Consider the following 20,485-nt stretch of genomic DNA (forward strand, 5'->3'; position numbering starts at 1 on the left):
CGAGTGCAGTTTCTATACTGGATTATGCTTCATTAACACCCATTCAACAAAAAGCAACTGTCCCTCCTGCAACTTATTCGGTGCACTTATATATAATACTGCAGGCGTTATACAGACACTCATCTTATTCTTGTAACAATCATTTCAATGCTAATGTAGCTCGGATATAGGATTGTACTTCAGTTTATTTTGTATCACCTTGTAGAGAGAATACATATAATAAAAGGAAAATCGTTGCGATACAAAAAGCCACAACAATTCATTTTAATGAGTCAATGTTATGACAAAGACATTATGCTGGATATTTTTAAAATAATACAACAATTATCATTTTAAAAAGAAAGAGTAACATTTATGCTGGAGAGCTTTCTGCGGAAAAATAGAATATATATATATATATATATATATATATATATATATATATATATATATATATATATATATATATATATATATATATATAAAAACATCCCAACATTTTAGCAGCAATTAATTTTTATTATTAGAAGTGAAATATCCAATTTGGTTTTATATTTAATGAAATAATGACCAAAAAGTGCCAAGTTTCTTAACTTTAAAGTTAACACAGATCTACACTGCCTATCTAATATACATTTTTTGAAAAATAAAACATTCAGTTCATATTAATTTCTAATAAAAAAAGAAGTACCACGAAACAGTTACTCACTGTAACATACATATAACTGGCAAGAATAAGTGAATCCAAGAATGTCGTTGACTTCAACGTAACACTTAAGCATGAGGCAACTAGCCAATTGAAAGATACAGGGTTTAGAATCCTTCAGCTTTCCACTGCCACAATAAATATTATTTTCATTCCACTTTCTGGAGCGCAGTGTCCGCTCTTCGTTTTCGATGCCTTTGAATGTCTCCTAGTTGTATCCAAGCAATCACTCACATTCTGGGTTGCTTCGGAAACAGGGACACATTGCTTTTCTTCGGGAAAATGCAACACATCTGCATCCAAAGCAAAGTTAGAGGCTTTTCTAAAGACACGTGTTTGGTATGTCTGCACCGCCACCCTTTGGATTCTTCATCTTCCTTCATTGTATTGGCTGTAAATTGGCCATGTCAGCTCATAAGCTAATTTCAGTATTTACTTTCCAGCTCTCTCGTATTTCAGTGAACAGTCCTAAGCAAATAAACTCCTCTGATTGGCCACAAGAGCAGTCTGACTCTCTCTCCTTTTGGCTCTCTTTTTCCTTTGTCTGATTTTCCAGCAAAAAGCGCTAGAACACACCAGGAGCAGTCCAGATGATAAAAGAACAAGTCCGAATACTGAGATGATTGATCCATGGGAATTGAAACTGTATGCAACTGCAGTAACCACCACACCAGCAATGAGAATGACCACTCCGAAGGGGATAGTGCAGCGATAGCAAGAAAGTTCAGCACCTCCTGTGGCTGCAGTCAGCTGAGTTTCACTGACACGAGGAGCTGCAGCGGACACTACACAGTCATTGTTGTTGGTCTTCTCCACCATTACTTGCTCCAAGCACTTTGGACCACCAAGAATCTCTTTTATTGGATCTTCAGTCATGTTGAATTTCTTAATGATGGATAAATCCTTAGAAAGGATTTGATTAGGACCCAGAATGTGTTGAACTATATAAAAAAATAACAAATTAAAGTGAGAATATATTTTTCAGTCACAGATCACCGAGTGCAACACATTGTATTACAGTGCAATTATATACGTTTTAATTTAAAGATACAATCATGTAATTAAATAATTGTTTAAAGTATGTTATAATTTTATGTTGGAAATATTCCACACATTTCATACATTGCTATGCTGCTTTTATAAAAGAAACTGAATCAAGAACAGCAGAAATAAACTCTTTGTCCATGATCACGAGTCAGTCAGGGCAGGGTCTCTGGGTGGAAAACTGCTACCTCTGAACTTAAATGGCCCAGTGTTTGTGCAACTGGATTTTCCCTGGTAACACTGCACCAATTTTCCAGGCGAGAAAATGTATCTGGTAGAATCACTTTAGGCAAGTGCAACCAGGCCTGATTACAACACCCTCGCCCTCCCTCTACCCCCATGCTTCCCTTTCACACTCTCACCACCCCTTGCCCCGGCATCAGCCCACTAACTCACATTTACCAGCTGCTATGATCAGTGAACATTTACCCCGATGGAATTGGGAATTTGAACCAGAAAAACTGTGATTCTTTATTTCATGGCGATTGACTCATAATAGGTGGATTAAGGTGTGAAGATAATGTCCGGCATTGTAAATTCCTGCTACTCTGTATCTCTGCACCAAAATCCGCCTTAGTCATAATCAAAGCCTTTGCGGGAGAAAGAAGGAAATGCAATTCATTTAGAAACAGTAAAACAACCCAATATATCTGGAGATGAGCTACAGGCCAAGCTGTTATACACTCAATAAAATACATATTTGCATATTTGGCAATGAATATTTCATGCAGATGCTTCAGGGAGAATATCAAGAGTCAAAGAAATGACTTTTCTCATTTTAACTCCCATTGGACATTTTGCTGTCCTCTACAGAAAGAAAACAGGCGAAGAGAACTGCACTAAACTTTGCAAGAAAGTACTGTTCTTAGGGATGTAAGTTTGATTGGTTTGGTGTAATCCTTTCAGTAGTTCTTGAAAAATTAGGGTTACATAGATTTGTTATGTGTGTTTTGAGGAGTTATAGACTTAGGGCCTGATATAGAGTTATGTATATCCTATCCACCATACTGCAAGTGCCACAGGATATAATGCATTTGTAATATGGCGGACGGTACAGCTGTCATGTTTGTGATGGTGTATCCTACCCACCAAACTCTTATTCAGGCCCACAGAGATATCGGGAGCATTAGTCCAGGGATGTTCCTAAAATCCAGGCTATGCGGACCATTCACCAACCCAGATTTTAAAAAAAAAATAACTCTGATTGAACAAAGGAGCTTGTTTCTTCAACATCCATTTTGAATTAAGGAGCCCAGCTGTATTTGTGGCCCCACACAAACCTGATTGGATGGCTGCAACATAGAAAACGATGTTGAAACTGCCCAAAAACCAGTCACAGCCACCAAACCACTATATATGTACATGTTGCATTTGCTGGCCTTACGTGGATCGGGCGACAGAGTGTCCTGCATAATTCCTCATGAAGTGACCATATGTGAAAGCTATGTTAGCAAAGCTGTGCAGTTTTCAGAGAACTCTGAGCCTGGAATGAGCGGAACATTACTAAAGGAAACAAAAATGCACACACAATCATCATTGGTAAATTAGCCATCTCCTGCTCACTTGGGGCAGCCATTAGGAAGGAAAATCTGCAGATAGCCAGACCACAGACTTTTTTGTATCTGTAACTGTAAACAAGAGATGCAGTTAATATACACAGGACTCTTTCTACAAAAGAGTGCCTCTGTATACCAGGTACTCCGATGTCTTTACCCCGACATTGGGTCAAAAGGCACATTTGCATCCAAGATAGCCCCAGTAACAGCTTGTAACCGCATTCACCCAGCCATGGCCTGAGTAAGTTGCAGCTCAATGTAATCGACTGAGAATGAATAACCTCGAATGCATTCTACTAGATTTGGGTATATAGATTTGTCATATCCGAGAGATTCTAGCAGCAATACCTTTCATGCCAGTATGCTGAGTAATAAGAAACAATTTCTATTTGTGTTGTTAGGGTACTATAATGCAGACTTCTCATGTTGACAGTGTGTCATTGCCTCAACATCATTAAGAGGCAGAGTATTGCACAATTTCACTATTATACCATCCATGCTTCACACTAGGACAAAGTTCAACTCACTGGTAGCCACCAAAATCTGACCCACGATAAGTATACTGCTGTTCTAAACTTCCTCCAACTTCCTCCATATCCACCTTAAAATGGCTATCACTGCTGTCAGTAGCACATTAATCCTCACCCTGTTATGAGTTGATATCCTTTCCCTGCACACATAATGTACGGTCCGATATAATTTATATGAACTGTTTAGCTTTTTTAATTTTGAGATCATCAACTTCCCAGTTTTGTCATTTAAGACTTTAGCTGGGCCTTCCTTCCATTGTTAAATCATGGCACAATTAATTGAGTATATGACAAGAATCCTAAGGCACTTTATTTTAAGAAGATGCTTTACATTGAAACACAACTTTTGAAATGTGCATGGATCTGGAAAGTCTTTGACCATTCAAAACTGGAAAATAGGGAATCAAAATTAAGCCAGACAGAAGGAAGAAAATGACTTCGCCTCTCTTGACCTGTTGACCCAAAGGACTCAATATTGATGATGGACTGTACTCATTTCTATAATGTGTCCTTCAACTCTGTTGTAGATGGATTTATAATATTATAATGACATTTAAGCTTTTAACCATATGGAAACAGTTTTTGATACCTCTAGTTAGGAATATTTATTCCAAGCAATTTATGGGTGCACTCATTCACATTCATTCTATATGTGATATTATTTTATTAAAGTAGCAATGCAATATATGTTGATTCCGAAGAGACGTATTCTTATATCTAGTTTCAATCACTTAATAATGCAGATATATGATACCCTACTGTGATGTTTCTTACCTTCAGAAACCCGTGGAAGAAGGCGAAATATCAGTGGCCTTGTTTTAAAAGTTGCTTTTTTAATAATTAAAAGAACACAGATATGTTTCACCAAGATTGGTGCAGTATTTTTCTGCTTGCTTTGCGACCCTTTTATAATTCATTATTTTGTGAGACGAGCTTTCAGTACATTGGTTAGCTCGCAAAATTAAATAGTGCTCGCACAAAGTTGATATACAATTAGCACCCACATTTTTAGGCCATTTTCACAGAACATCTGAGCTATATTTAACGGTAGAATCAATAACAACATTTACATAACAATTTATTCTTGCCGCACAGTTTGAGTGTTACTCTGCATCAACAGGAAATCATGTTCCTAGTTCGTCATTTTGATGGTATGAAAATCCTCTCAAAAAAAGCAACATATGAAAGGATATTACATTTGATGGGCTCATAATAAATAGACATAAAAACATCATTACTGTCTGTTTGTGGCACTGCAGTTTGCATAAGATAAGTTTAATTAAGGAATGTTTTCCTTAGTATTTTCAGAAAAGTGAGGAATCCATGGTTTATCCTTGGTATAAATTCAACAAAAGGAGGGAGGGAGAGGAAGAAGTGGATTCAATCTCCCCTAACAATTCGTTTAAACAAAATAGAATCCACTCAGAAGGTGGTAGTGATCCCTAAAGTGATGGGGAGCACACAGTGTTGTTTGAATACCCTTCACAACATCAACAGGCCCCTTGGTGTCATGCTTCATCATCGGGGCCTTCGCATCCCTCTACGGGATGCGGCGTGCTGCGACTCACGGATACGTAGGAGCACTGATAGTGAACTATGTGTTTGTGTGTGTGAGAGGGAGAGTGAGTGGTGAGGTGAGAAAAGTGAAGGTTAAAAAATACCTGGCTCGTAGGAAAAAATATTTATTATGTCCTCGGCTGGTATTTTTAAAAGGGGTGCAAGACGAGGTTATCAGTTATACGTATTAGGTTATATCAACCTCAAAAAGTGCGTCGACATGTTTCGGAGTACAGCGACTCATTCTTCAGGACGAGGATATGCACGACTATCCTCACCTTACTCACATGGGATTTGAATGTAAAAGTGTATTCTACAAAAAACACTAGGTGAAATGTACCTATAGGTGTTATAGTATGGACAAGCTCTGTTGCGCCCAATTGGCGTTGAAGATATAGAACCTGTAGGATAAACCAAAAGCATAATAAACATCACAGTCGGACGTCCAGGATCAGGAAAAAAATAATTCCATATATGGGAGGGTAAAGTTGAACCAAAAATAAGGTTCAAGGACACTGTGGAAAAAAACAAGAAAAAGACACACAATAGACACAGACATACACTAATTGAAGATGCGCCAAATATCTTCCCAAACATTAACTGTGGAGGAAGGAAAAAGATCTTATAAGTGTGGCTTACTTATGGACCAAGGTTATCTGACCTCATGAGCCTTAGCGTGGTATTGGGGGTTCCTTCCTCACTGCTCAATATAGCAACCTATAAGATGTTAAAGGTAGGTTTTAGGGTCATGAATACGTAGTAATACTGGATATCCCAGTGGCCCTTGTTTGAACAACAGAACTCACGTTTACTGCACGACCTAGTAGGCTGCCATCCCCTCAACGCGGCTCCGACGATGTGTCGAGTTGTGTTGATCCGTCTCTTTTATACCGCCAAAACCGCTTCAATTAGGTGGTAATTGGAAGCGGAATTATGCCCAAAGAAGGATAGAATCCCTCCACCAGGTCGGGTATTGCGCGCTGGTCAGGGGCGTGTTTAGTGGTAAAAAGGCGCATGGGCTAGAAGTAAGTATTTCCAACTACGCACATGTGTATGGCCGATCGCGGTGCAGGCTAGGAGGTTCGGCACATGTACGCAATGCGCATGCGTCTTAGTGTCAAATTGGGAGATGCTGGTTGTTCGCGCATGCGTATTACGCACTGGGGAGCACTAGGAGTTTCGACACATTTACGCAATGCGCATGCCTCTTAAAGCCAAATTGGGAGACGCTGGTTGTTTGCCGATGCGTAGTACGCACTAGGGAGCTGTTATGATGTGGCCGTAATGTGAATAGTCGGAAATAAAGTGCACATATCGGGCTTGACAATTTGGACATGGGGTTGCTCATTAGGTTAGAGCTATGTCCAAAAGACAAGGGGGTTTAGTATTACCTAAACGTGGTCTACACATTCAGACCGGCTCATTTAAGACATTGAAACGTTGGCTGACAGCCAGTATAGAGGTGGTTGTCAGTTCAGTTTATACATCAGTTATTCACAGTATTATAGTTCAATTTTTTACAGGTGAATTTTTTACAGGGGGTTTTCTGTCTAATTACTTTGCCAAGAGCACGAAAAAGTGGTATGCATAATTAAGGGGTGCCTATTAGGTCAAGATGGATCATCGCAATTGGCTCCAAGGGATGGAGTCATTCAATCCAGTGGTGTCTGTCCCTAGACGGAACACCTACCTTTGCTCTTTTTCGAATAGGCCAACATCCATTGGCAATTGTTCAATCACTGTCCACTGTATTTCGTTCACAGCGTTGGTGTTCCAGGAAATGGGCTGCCATTTTTGTGGTTGATTTCTTACATCTTATGTTGATTTTATGTTCATTAATCCTGATTTTGACCGCCCTTGCAGTCATGCCCACATATTCTTTGTTGCAAGGGCATGTGATTAGATACACAGCCTGACAAGAGCAACAAGGCTGTTCTTAGAGACAATGCATGTAGTACATACGCGAAACAAAAGGGGATGATGGACGGAGCGTTTGAGCAAATCAAACACTCACCCCCAGTCAACTGATCTGTGTTTAATCCATCACCATTGTTTAGCTCACTCAGCCACCCCAGTTCAGACATGGCCATATGCAAATCAGTCTGACCCTGTGCCTCATGGGAACAGTCCAACCCGAACTGCCAAGCCATGTCTTCCCTGGACCGGAAACAAGCATCCTGGGACCGGTTTCGGATTCATAATCCTCATCAGCCAGGCTATCTTGAATCCAGTGGCCAAGTGAGCAAGGCACTCACGTCTGAGCATACCCTTCCAACTTAGGGCGAACAAAGCGAAACAAAAGGGGATGATGGACGGAGCGTTTGAGCAAATCAAACACTCACCCCCAGTTAACTGATCTGGGTTTAATCCATCACCATTCTTTAGCTCACTCAGTCACCCCAGTTCAGACATGGCCATATGCAAATCAGTCTGACCCTGTGCCTCATGGGAACAGTCCAGCCCGAACTGCCAAGCCATGTCTTCCCTGGACCGGAAACAAGCATCCTGGGACCGGTTTCGGATTCATAATCCTCATCAGCCAGGCTATCTTGAATCCAGTGGCCAAGTGAGCAAGGGATTCACGTCTGAGCATACCCTGCCAACTTAGGGCGAACAAAGCTAAACAAAAGGGGATGATGGACGGAGCGTTTGAGCAAATCAAACACTCACCCTCAGTCAACTGATCTGGGTTCAATCTATCACCATTCTTTAGCTCACTCAGCCACCCCAGTTCAGACATGGCCATATGCAAATCAGTCTGACCTGTGCCTCATCTGAACAGTCCAGCCCGAACTGCCAAGCCATGTCTTCCCTGGACCGGAAACAAGCATCCTGGGACCGGTTTCGGATTTATAATCCTCATCAGCCAGGCTATCTTGAATCCAGTGGCCAAGTGAGCAAGGGACTCACGTCTGAGCATACCCTGCCAACTTAGGGCGAACAAAGCGAAACAAAAGGGGATGATGGACGGAGCTTTTGAGCAAATCCAACACTCACCCCATGTCAACTGATCTGGGTTTAATTCATCACCATTCTTTAGCTCACTCAGCCACCCCAGTTCAGACATGGCCGTATGCAAATCAGTCTGACCCTGTGCCTCATGGGAACAGTCCAACCCGAACTGCCAAGCCATGTCTTCCCTGGACCGGAAACAAGCATCCTGGGACCGGTTTCGGATTCATAATCCTCATCAGCCAGGCTATCTTGAATCCAGTGGCCAAGTGAGCAAGGCACTCACGTCTGAGCATACCCTTCCAACTTAGGGCGAACAAAGCGAAACAAAAGGGGATGATGGACGGAGCGTTTGAGCAAATCAAACACTCACCCCCAGTCAACTGATCTGGGTTTAATCCATCACCATTCTTTAGCTCACTCAGCCACCCCAGTTCAGACATGGCCATATGCAAATCAGTCTGATCCTGTGCCTCATGGGAACAGTCCAGCCCGAACTGCCAAGCCATGTCTTCCCTGGACCGGAAACAAGCATCCTGGGACTGGTTTCGGATTCATAATCCTCATCAGCCAGGCTATCTTGAATCCAGTGGCCAAGTGAGCAAGGGATTCACGTCTGAGCATACCCTGCCAACTTTGGGCGAACAAAGCGAAACAAAAGGGGATGATGGACGGAGCGTTTGAGCAAATCAAACACTCACCCTCAGTCAACTGATATGGGTTTAATCCATCACCATTCTTTAGCTATTCTGTAGTACATACGCAACAATTAATTAAACAATAATGCAGTCAAACATGGAATGAACTTAAATGAGCAAAGTATCCTCAGAAAATATGATCTATATATAAAAAAAGAAAGTATGTCTGTCTGTGTGTTTGTCCTTTATGCATTACTACACCATTAATCTGATCGCCATGAAACTTTGGGAAGTTGTGGAGTACACTCCAGCAAAGGTTTCTGTCAAAATATATTTTTTTAAATCAGCCCCCCAGGGCCTCAAAATCTTTCGAAAACTGAAATAGACAGCGAATTTGCGAGCATCGTCGACAGTTATGACCCCCAAACGGAAATCGATTGGTCAATCTACATCAGAAGCACGAAAGAAAAAGGCATTACGAGCTTCAAAAACAGACGAGCAACGGGAAGCAATATTAGAAGCTGTTCGAATACAAACAGCTCAAGCCCGTTCTTCTCAAACGAACAAGCAACAAGATTGGAAGCCAATCGGGGACGCACTGCTCAAGCCACACTTAGAAATGTTTTAAAAAATAAAATGAATAAGTTTCAATAACAATGACACAATGTAAATTTAATGTTTTCATAACAAGTTTCATTGAATTTCCTTTCTTCTGAGATAGCAGCAACGTGTGGCGGGTAAGTTAGTATGTAATATAATTGTGCAACTGTGCCCAAAATACCCGTTCTTTCAAGTAATAAGATTCCCAGACAGCTTTCTACTCGAGCTGCAAAGCACTGTTCTTAATTTCTTGAATACATGCACTATGCCATCAAAACTATCCCAGAGATCCTTGGAAATAATATTCCTTACTTGGCTGTACTTAGTTCTGCGCTACTTCCAACACTGCCACTGGTGTTCCCAGTTCAAGCCATAGCATGCTACAAAAATGAATCTCCTGCGCTGAGCCACCACTTAGTTGGGGGCATAATAGCTACGCCCAGTCAGTCCACTAGCATTTCTTCACCTTCCACCCAGTAAGCGCATTATTTAAAATGGTAATTGGCATTCGGAGTCCACAAAGATGAAAATGGTATGTGATCACAGACATAATTGTGTAGGCCTTTTGGAATGCCATGCAGCCAATTTCATGCACAATATAGTTCCAAAAATAGCTTTGAACGAAGTAGGCAACTGAACATTAACTTTTGCACTGGTCTTTTCAGTCCAGGTCAGCTAATCCTACACATTTTCTTTCAGCAACCCCTTTCGGTTGAAAGTTACACTTTAATACTGCGGCTAGGAGAAATGAGGGGCTGCTAGGGAAAAGAAACAATCCAATCGTATGCTTTAGTAAATGGAACAGATGTACTTATTTTTCTATATTCTGTCTAGCCCTGCAGCAGTTCTTCTCAGTGACTGGTGTGGAAATTTTGAAATAGTAATGACTATCCTTTTAAAAAGAACACAAATAGCATTGACTGTTCAGGGAGTCACATCCACTGTGGGGGTTAACCACATAAGACATGCCTAGTTAGAATGGTACCAGGGAAACACCCCCACCATGCCTTCACCAAAGGACTACAGCCCATCAGTGCGGCGCTTACCCCAATCCTTCATCAGCTACCTTCCTGGGTACCTGGAAACATTCCACAGTACTCTCTCTGATCAAAAAGCTCTCTGCTGACCCAGCAATGCTTGCAAATTACAGACCCATCTCCCTGCTACCAAACCAAGCTTTAGTCTTGGAGCATATGCCTCAACCATATTAACGACCACGAACTCCTCAATACCACACAATCTGGCTTCAGATCTAACCACAGAATAGAAATAGCTCTCATTGCCACTAGGGGCGACATCCACTAGATCCTAGGCAGAGGTGACATGGCTGTCCTCATCCTCCTAGACATTTAAGCGGCATTCAACCCAGTATTCCACCAGCCTACAGGAGATTAGAATCCAAGGACCCACGCTCCGCTAGATCTGTTCCTTCCTGACTTTGCTACGGTCTTGTCCCATTCTAGCTTGGCATGAATGCTACAGTTCTAATACTATGCTTAAAAACGTTGCTAGAAAACCAGACATTTGAGGTGAGCAGTTTCATTGTGTTGGAGGTGTTGCAGTGTGCTCTATATAAGAGCTGCTCTCCACCAAAACATGGGAACGACCCAGAGTTCCCACATATATGCATTTTGCTCCAAATATCACTTGCAATTTTAGCTGGTGCTATATATTTACATATGTCAACAGAGCAAGGTAGGCTGTTCAATTTAGTATACCCACACAATCTCATGCAACCTTGTTACCCAAAGCCTTGTGTAAGAAAAAAACAAAATCAATTCTAATTATCCTTTAGGTCTTATCTAAATGCAGCATTTGATGTCTCGGTAGCCACATGTAATCAACCATTTTTACAAATAAAAACAAATACACATATACATACATAGAGACACTTTTGGTCCTCCCTCTTCATGCATTCATTGGTCATTTACAGTTTTTTTTGCTGCCCACCTCAGAGGATAGCATAGGGCAAGGGGTGTGCACTCCGCACCCACTGGCTCTCTTGCACTGTGAGTGAAAGCTATTTCCCTCAGCACATGTGAACATACGCCTTAAAAGTGCACTTCAAGGCTAGGGCTAGAGGAGGTCAATACTGTACTCTGACAATGTACATTACAATTAACAAGAGGTGTCTATTCCACAAGAATCCATACTGCTCTTACCATTGCATGTAATGGTTTTGTTTTTTGTTATTTACACTTATTATTGCAAATATAGCGCCTCCATATTTAGATATCTGCATTGTTTTTCTATTTGTTTCTGTTGCATATCCTTGCAAGAAACAAACAAGCATTGTCAAAGCCAATATGTCTGGCATCCTTGCAAGCCTTTCGACTTGGCTTTGCCAGTGCTTGTTTTCTTTTGTCATGGTTTTTGGAAACTTTATTTTTGGGGGGTGGTGCTGGGCCCTTGTAACTCTAAAACAAAACAATTGGCTATGAACAAAAATATGTTGGGCCTCACAAAACCATTGCAATAGTAGACTATGCCACTGAAGGGAACTACCTTTTTTTTGTTTGTTTGCCGATGTGCTCCTTGTGAAAAATGTCAATGCTACTACTCACCATGAAGATAGCCAAAGGCTGATTTAAGCTGACTCACTGCTCCAGTCCCTATATTGTACATGTGAAAGTTTTAAATCTAAACCTTTAATTAGAAGTGTTAATAAATTTCACAAAAAAATATTTGCCAAGTTATACCCCTAACAATACTGTCCAAGTTGGAGGAAACTAGACAGAAGATATTTTCACAAGCAGCAAACGTGGAAACCAAGGTTGCTCTTTTACAATAGTGCTAAGTGTATATTCGGAAATGTTACATTCTTAAAACCATGTCGGAATTATTGATCAAATAAAATAATTGTGCTAGGATTTCTCAACAGTGTACACAAATGGCCCCACCGGTGAGAGCAAAGTAGCACTGAGTAGCTCTAGAAGAAGGTGACTGATCCTCCAGCAATTACTCCGGGCCGGGGAGCATGTAAATCTCCTCAGATCCTACACCCATTGTTATATATATACACGCACACATATACATACAAATCCAATACTGAGATTGTCGTCACACAAACAGACTCCGATTTATGCGTGCTTTTATTTCTGTACTGTTTACATGTCAATGACACGTTTCGTCGCCGACCGCTGCCTTGATCACATGTACTCTGCGTCATCATTCTGCTTTTTTTGCATACAACTTTTTCACCACATGATTATTGCTCATTTGCATGAAGTTGTCGAAATAATCAACTAACTGCACGTCCCTCAGGACTTTCAAACCATTGTGATTTCTACAACATAAGAACACTAAAAACCTTGATTTATATAAATCTTACTGCTTAGTGCACAATTAAATCATGTTGTTTAGCTATTGAAATCATATGTAAAAACCAATATATGATTTGTTTATATGCGTTGTCTTGTTGATACACATTGAATGTTCTTTGATTTTAAAAAGCTGCTCTCATGAACTTGTACATTTTTTAATCTTTTATCAAATTATATCTTTAGACTCAAATATAAAATGATGCAATCTTGATGTTGTTCACCAAATTACATCTAATTCATGGGTGCAACTTACACGGCCCGTTACCCAACAGGTTCACAATGATCGTAAAGTAGTCTTATCCAAAGTTTGATTATATATAAAGGCCATTGATAAATAATCATCTATATATATAAAAACGAATGTATGTCTGTGTGTTTGTCCTTTATGCATTTCTACACCATTAATCCGATCGGCATGAAACTTTGGGAAGTTGTTGAGTACACTCCTGCGAAGGTTTCTGGGCAAAAAAAAAAAATTGTCAAATATCGCCTCCCCCCAGGGCCCTCATAATCTTTCCAATACTGAACGTTTACAGTTTCTGGTGCGACTCGCTCTTGCAATGACCATCAACAAAGCATAAGGACAATCACTGCAAGTGTGTGGACTAGATTTGGAGAATATGTGCTTCTCACATGGACAACTGTATGTGGCCAGCTCACGTGTCAGAAAACCTTCAGATTTATTTGTGTACGCACCAGACGGAAAAACAAAAAATACCGTGTATCCACAAGCACTCGAATAAATAAACAGAATTAAAGCAACACTTTAAAATGTTTTCCATATTAAAATGAATAAGTTTCAATAAAAATGACACAATGCAAATTGAATGTTATCATAACAAGTTTCACTAAATTTCCTTTCTTCTGAGATCGCAGCAACGCACAACGGGTAAGCTAGTTTGTTATAAATAGGTGTGCAAATCCTCGCTGATGTTAAGACCTTTTGGGGTTTTGGAGTCAAGTACTAATATGTATCGTGTTTCTAGCTGTCGTAATAATTTCTCCCTATTGCCACATCTTCTTAAAACTGAGACGTCATCAATAACAAAATACTTCATTTTTTATTTTATTTTATTTTTTTAGGCCCTGACATCAGCGTGGAGCAGTAATTAATATCACAATAAAAATATGCCTTGTATCAAAATACAAAAATGTCATTTAGCTTACATACATAATATTCAAATTTCATATTACATATTTAAAAACTAATAGCATTCATTGCTTAGCTAAAACAGTAAGAATAGGCAATACAATCAAAAGCAAGCAGGGCATCACAAAGGGATAGGAGAAGGGTGCGATAGAAAAACAGAAAATTTACAATTTGTTGCTTTCACCTTTCATCGTTCACTTAATCTATTATGGCTCCCCAGACCTTTAAATCAAAAAGTTCCTTCTACGAGGTACTTGAGAGAGTATAAATTATGCTCTCGGCAAAAAAATACAAAAAAACCTGGCTTTCCACATTTCAATAGCAGGTGATTCTATCTGCAATCATGCTGAGGTAATAGAAAGCAGAGCGACAGCAGTTGCCATAAATATAGTGTAGCCGACCTTGTGTACCAAGTCTAGCCAATGATTCCTCTGCCAAGCCTAATAATATACCTGTTGGAGTAAGCACGATTTCTTTCCCAGTCACAGAAGTTAATAAGTGCTTTATCCCTAAAAATGTTGCTGTAATTTCATACATGCAAAGAACATGTGGAGACTATCAGCTGAGTAGGCTCCGCATCCGAAAGCATTTACCATCATTGTATGATACAGATTATTAATGGGTTTATAGTGATGAGCCCTGAGACTTGAGGAATTTAGAATTTTCCCTGCCATGTCAATTGATCTCTGTAAAAGCCCCTCACCGTGCCCCAGTTTGGTATTACATTTCTTATCCTGTTCTTCAAGGACATCCTCCTGCATTTCCAGAAAGCTTGTGTAGAGGCACCCAATTTTCTGTTTAAGCTTAATCGCTTCCATAAGACCCTTTTTCCCCATGTCCACTAGTTGCAGTTTCTTTTCGCCTAGTTAGTCCCATATCTGTAAATACTAAAAGAAATCTCCATTTAACAATCCATAAGTTTCTCTCAGTTGTACAAAGATGCAGAGGTTACCATTATCATAAAAATCCTCGATAATTAAAATCCCCTTTGATTTCCACCTACCCATAATTGTATCCCAGAAAATAGGGTGTAGTAACTGCTTTGCATGAATAGGAGTATAATAATCAATTCTCCTAATTTTCAGGCTCTTAGGAACCTGTTTCCACACTTTAAAAGCTGCCACTAACACCTTAAACTGGGTCTTTTTATAGTATCTTGGTTCAATTACCCTTAAAAAACATCTCTCTGCTTCTGCACCTAGCAACATATGATAGATAGAAAGAGCATCGGCTGAGTTGTTACTTTTTTCTTCAGTTAATAAGATACTCATATTCTGAAGGAGGGAAGCATAATAATAGAGAAAAAATTAGGGACTGCCCAGCCTCCTCGAGACTAGATAGCGTCATATACCTCAGTGCTCTCCGAGATTGTTTCTGACCCCACATAAGCTCTACACAGAAAGATTGCAGATTTTGTAGCTGAATTCTGCTGAGCTCTATAGGAACCGACCTGAAAAAATACAACACCTTAGGTAGAAAGTCCATTTTCAGCACGTTACAGCGGCCTACCACTGAAACGTGTAAGCACTATATCCTTCCCAATTCTTTCTCGATTCCAGCCAACAATGGGTCCAAGTTCACAGTAACTAGGTCATCTAAGAACTCCCTAATTTTAATACCTGATTAGACTGCCTCCTGCACAACTATCATATTGTTAAAAATAGCCTGATTCGTACAAATGATCTTGTTTTAGCGATATTCAATTTATACCCTGACATTAAACCAAATGAGGAGGCTAACTGTTCTATTTCGGGCGTGGCTTTGGCGGGTGTTGTGGTGATGAGCATTACATCATTGGCATAAGCCAATACTTTATACTTTTCCCGCTGAATCTGTACAGGTTGTATAACCATATTCTATTCTATTTGGACCAGCAAAGGATTAATGTATAGCGCAAACAGTAAAGGTGAGCCAGGCATCCCAGCCACGTTCCCCTAGTTATAAAAACAGGTTCTGATTCCAATCCCATCCTACAAATTCCAGCCACAGGAGACATATACATTGTTTTAACTTAGTTAATAAAACTACACCCAAACCTATGCGGCCTCTCACTATCCATACAAACACAGTGAAATGCCTTTTTGTCATCGAGAAGTATCAGTTCAAGTGGAGTCTGCTAGAATTTGGCTATATCAAACATAGTCACCACCCGATTAATATGGTTGACCGTGCCTCTTCCCAGGATGAAGCCATGCTGGCTTATTGAGACCAAAGGGGTTATTACCATAGATAGCCGGCTACCAGGATTTTGGTGTAGATCCTACTGTCGCATTTTAGAAGCGAGATAGGTTTGCATGAACCTGGGAGGGTTGGTGGTTTATCCCTTTTCTTAAAAATAATGATGTTGGCAGTATCCCATGATACTGGAGCTTGTCTTTGCTGTGCAGCCTGAAAGGCTGTCAGCATTTCTATATTAAGTTCAGAAAAAAAGGTCTTATAGAATTCCAAAGGTAGTGTATCAGGGCCAGCTGCTTTACCCACCGCTAACAAATTATTAGCACTCTCAACCTGTTCCGGGGTTATAGACTTTTCTAACTCTGCAGCATCTTCACTACTCAAAGTCTGGTTGAACAGGGCTTGCGGTAGGCATCGGGATGATGTTTCCTCTGTTTTGTCCTCCCCTGTGTAAAAATCCTGTAACATTATCTAAATACTGCTTAAATCTGAAATTTCCAGGCAGTCTTCAATTAGCGCAGTGCCCAGCTCAGTCTCCCTATTCCTGACTTGTTTAGCTAAACATCTTCCAATGGCCACCTCAAACTCATAACATTCTCTCTGTAGATTCGGTACATGGAGGCAATGTCTTCAGACCATAATAGGTTAATCCTAGCCTTACAGCGGGCGACCATAGCTTGTGCCAAAGAACTTGACACCTTATCAACTAATCATTGATTCAAGCCACATTCAGCCCGCCTGAGATCATCGTAGTTACCCTGGAGCAAGGTATTATGTTGTCTTTGCTTATGTATACTGAAGCTCAATATTACCCCCCTACGACATGCCTTAAGAGCATCACACACTACAACAGGGGAATCTGTATTCCTATTTATTTCCAGAAAAGTGCATAATTCTGTTCCTCGTATGTATCACAAATACTTTTTCGGAAAGTAGTTTCCTATCAAAGGTGAACTGTCTCTGTGGCCTGGGTAGGCTTTAAATCGATATTTCAATAACCACTGGGCTATGATGATAGGTAAGTCTGGGGAATAGTTGAATTCTGCCCGTAGCAGCCTGTCTTATGGAGATGAAAAGGTAATCCAGCCTCACCCACTTGTTGGCGGTAGGACAAATATGTAAATCCTGGATCAGGATATCTATTTCTGAACCACAAATTTTCTAACCCATGCTCGGACACTAGCTGCTGCAGGGCCTTGAAAACCGTAGGTTTCCTACCCGTATATATTCTGTTGCCAGCATGTAACTCTGTATAATGTATATTAAAATCCCCACACAGTATTAAAGGTGTTGTCCATGATGCCAACTCGGTATAAAGCACATCTAGAATTTGCACTTCATCCACATTTGAGCATCTAACAAATTTCCATTCCCCAACCGTGCATTTAGCAATTTCGCCACCGGCCAAATGTACCCACCTTAACCCTTCCCACCAACCGTACACAGGATTTAGCCAATATAGCCACCCCTCGAGTTGTAGCAATATGTTGCGTACACACTAATACCGTATATCCCAATTTGGCCAGCACACCACGGTTCTCCCATGGAATATGTATCTCCTGAAGACATACCACATTGGGATAAACACTTCTCAATTCCCTCCCAACCCGCTGCCTCTTAACCATGTCAACACATTAAACGTACATACCCATAACCTCCCTGCCATCATTCTATTCCCCGTCTTTTCAAGGTATACTCATCCTGATTTGACACCCTAGCATTTTTAAGTGAACTTTGCTCAACCCACCTCCACCATTACCTTTTTTTAACCTTTTCTCCCCAAGCCCATCTCTTGCACCCAAGCCTCCTCCCCCCACCCCCTGTCTCCACACCACTGGCTCCCCACCCTCTGAAGCCTCGCCCCCATTCCGGTCTTTCTAGTGAGACCTAAGGACCCAAGGCCTCTGGTGAGGGGGAGCTGACAAAGATCCCCCTGTTTCCTCCATCCAGATACACTCAAAAGATATCCGCCTAGCATTAGCAGGATGTGTATCTGCTGACCCAGGTCTGCATACAAATATACACATTATCCTAGCCATTCTGAATTGATTGCAGATATTCTTTGGCTTGGACTTCGGAAGTGAAAAATTGTGTTTGACTCTTACAAATTACCTTCAATTTCGCCGAGTTGAGCAAAAAGACCTGTGCTGACTTTTCCTGAAACATTGGCATCAGTTGCCGCAGGTGCCACCTCTTCTCTACTGTTGCATGACAGAAATCGGGCCTGACAAAAAATTCACTCACCTTTCCTGCCCTTTTCCTGTCTGGACATGCTAGATCATAGATAGATTCTCGAGCCCAAAAATTATTCAAAAAAATTAATATAGTTTTTGGTTTAGTTACGAGCTGTCCTGAACCCATTTGCTGCTTGAAAGGAAATCTATGCGCCCGTTGAACCTCTGAGTTCCAGTACCAGTTTCACTATGTGAACTCGGATAATGCCCCTGAAAAAAGATCTACAATACATTTCCGCACATCCGTTCCCTCCGCCCCTTCAGGGATACCCAAGACTATCAGATTGACCCTTATTAAGCAGTTTTCCTTATCTGTTAACTTCCAGATGTATCATCCTTCTGTGATCCTAGAGAGTCCATAAGGGTTCTTTGGGCAACGAGTTTATCCTCCAGCATAGAAATCTGAGTCTCAACTTCCCCAATCCTTGCTACAAATTCTCATTTGGGCAGCTTACTGTGGTATGGGAGGTGCCTTTTACTTGCGGGGTGCTTGCGGGGAAATTGGCAATCCTTTTAATACTTTTTGCATGTGAATGGCGGCGGCGACCCACTTGGGTTCTACTAAACCACCAGTCCCAGAAAGCTTTGCTTCAGGTGTTACACGTGTGTATAATTACTGTGGGTATTTACTGCTGCTTTCAGCTTGCCGTCATGTCACATGGCCTGCCACAGAAGATTGCGTTGGCCCGAAACGCGTCTGGCAGGAAAAGGACTTTGTTCGCGGCTCGTGCCCTTGCGTTGGCATTAATTCCTATCTGTAAGTGCATTCCCACCTAGGGGCCACTCTTTCTTCCATTTGTTAGCGGCCAGCCCGGGCGCGGGTTTGCACTACCGCGGACAAACTGCGGGTCCACAACTACCTCATTTGGGCAGCTTACTGTGGTACGGGAAGTACCTTTTACTTGCGGGGTGCTTGCAGGGACATTGGCAATCCTTTTAATACTTTTTGCATGTGAATGGCGGCGGCGACCCACTTGGGTTCTACTAAACCACCAGTCCCAGAAAGCTTTGCTTCAGGTGTTACACCTGTGTATAATTACTGTGGGTATTTACTGGTGCTTGCAGCTTACCGTCATGTCACATGGTCTGCCACTGAAGAGGGCGTTGGCCCGAAACGTGTCTGGCAGGAAAAGGACTTTGTTCGCGGCTCGAGCCCTTGCGTTGGCATTCATTCCTACCTGTAAGTGCATTCCCACCTAGGGGATACTCTTTCTTCCATTTGTTTGCGGCCAGCCCAGTCGCAGGTTTGCACTACCGCGAACAAACTGCGGGTCCACAGCTACCTCATTTGGGCAGCTTACTGTGGTAAGGGAGGTGCCTTTTACTTGCGGAGTGCTTTCGGGGACATTGGCAATCCTTTTAACACTTTTTGCTTGTGAATGGCGGTGGCGACCCACTTGGGTTCTACTAAACCACCAGTCCCAGAAAGCTTTGCTTCAGGTATTACACCTGTGTATAATTACTGTGGGTATTTACTGGTGCTTGCAGCTTGCCGTCATGTCACATGGTCTGCCACTGAAGAGGGCGTGGGCCCGAAACGCGTCTGGCAGGAAAAGGACTTTGTTCGCGGCTCGCTCCCTTGCGTTGGCAAAAATTTCTACCTGTAAGTGCATTCCCACTAAGGGGCAACTCTTTCTTCCATTTGTTAGCGGCCAGCCCAGTCGCGGGTTTGCACTACGGCGGACAAACTGCTGGTCTACAGCTACCTCATTTGGGCAGCTTATTGTGGTACGGGAGGTGCCTTTTACTTGCGGGGTGCTTGCGGGGACATTGGCAATCCTTTTAATACTTTTTGCATGTGAATGGCGGCGGCGACCCACTTGGGTTCTACTAAACCACCAGTCCCAGAAAGCTTTGCTTCAGGTGTTACACCTGTGTATAATTACTGTGAGTATTTACCGGTGCTTGCAGCTTGCCGTCATGTCACATGGTCTGCCACTGAAGAGGGCGTTGGCCCGAAACGCGGCTGGCAGTAAAAGGACTTTGTTCGCGGCTCACGCCCTTGCGTTGGCATTAATTCCTACCTCTAAGTGCATTCCCA

The 20,485-nt window shown here is 41.6% G+C and overlaps 1 protein-coding gene across 1 annotated transcript in view; it reads right to left on the bottom strand.

Annotated features, from left to right (window-relative positions):
- Window positions 1–473: 473 nt before the first annotated feature.
- Window positions 474–20,485, bottom strand: part of TMEM100 (transmembrane protein 100) — a 97,015-nt gene continuing 77,003 nt past the window's right edge. The window contains exon 3 of the mRNA XM_086930870.1: window positions 474–1,626. Coding sequence (XP_086786996.1) covers window positions 1,154–1,626 — 473 coding nt within the window. The 3' untranslated portion in view covers window positions 474–1,153. The remainder of the gene's footprint in view (window positions 1,627–20,485) is intronic.

Source organism: Lissotriton vulgaris, chromosome 7, assembly GCF_964263255.1.
Source record: "Lissotriton vulgaris chromosome 7, aLisVul1.2, whole genome shotgun sequence".
NCBI lineage: Eukaryota > Metazoa > Chordata > Amphibia > Caudata > Salamandridae > Lissotriton > Lissotriton vulgaris.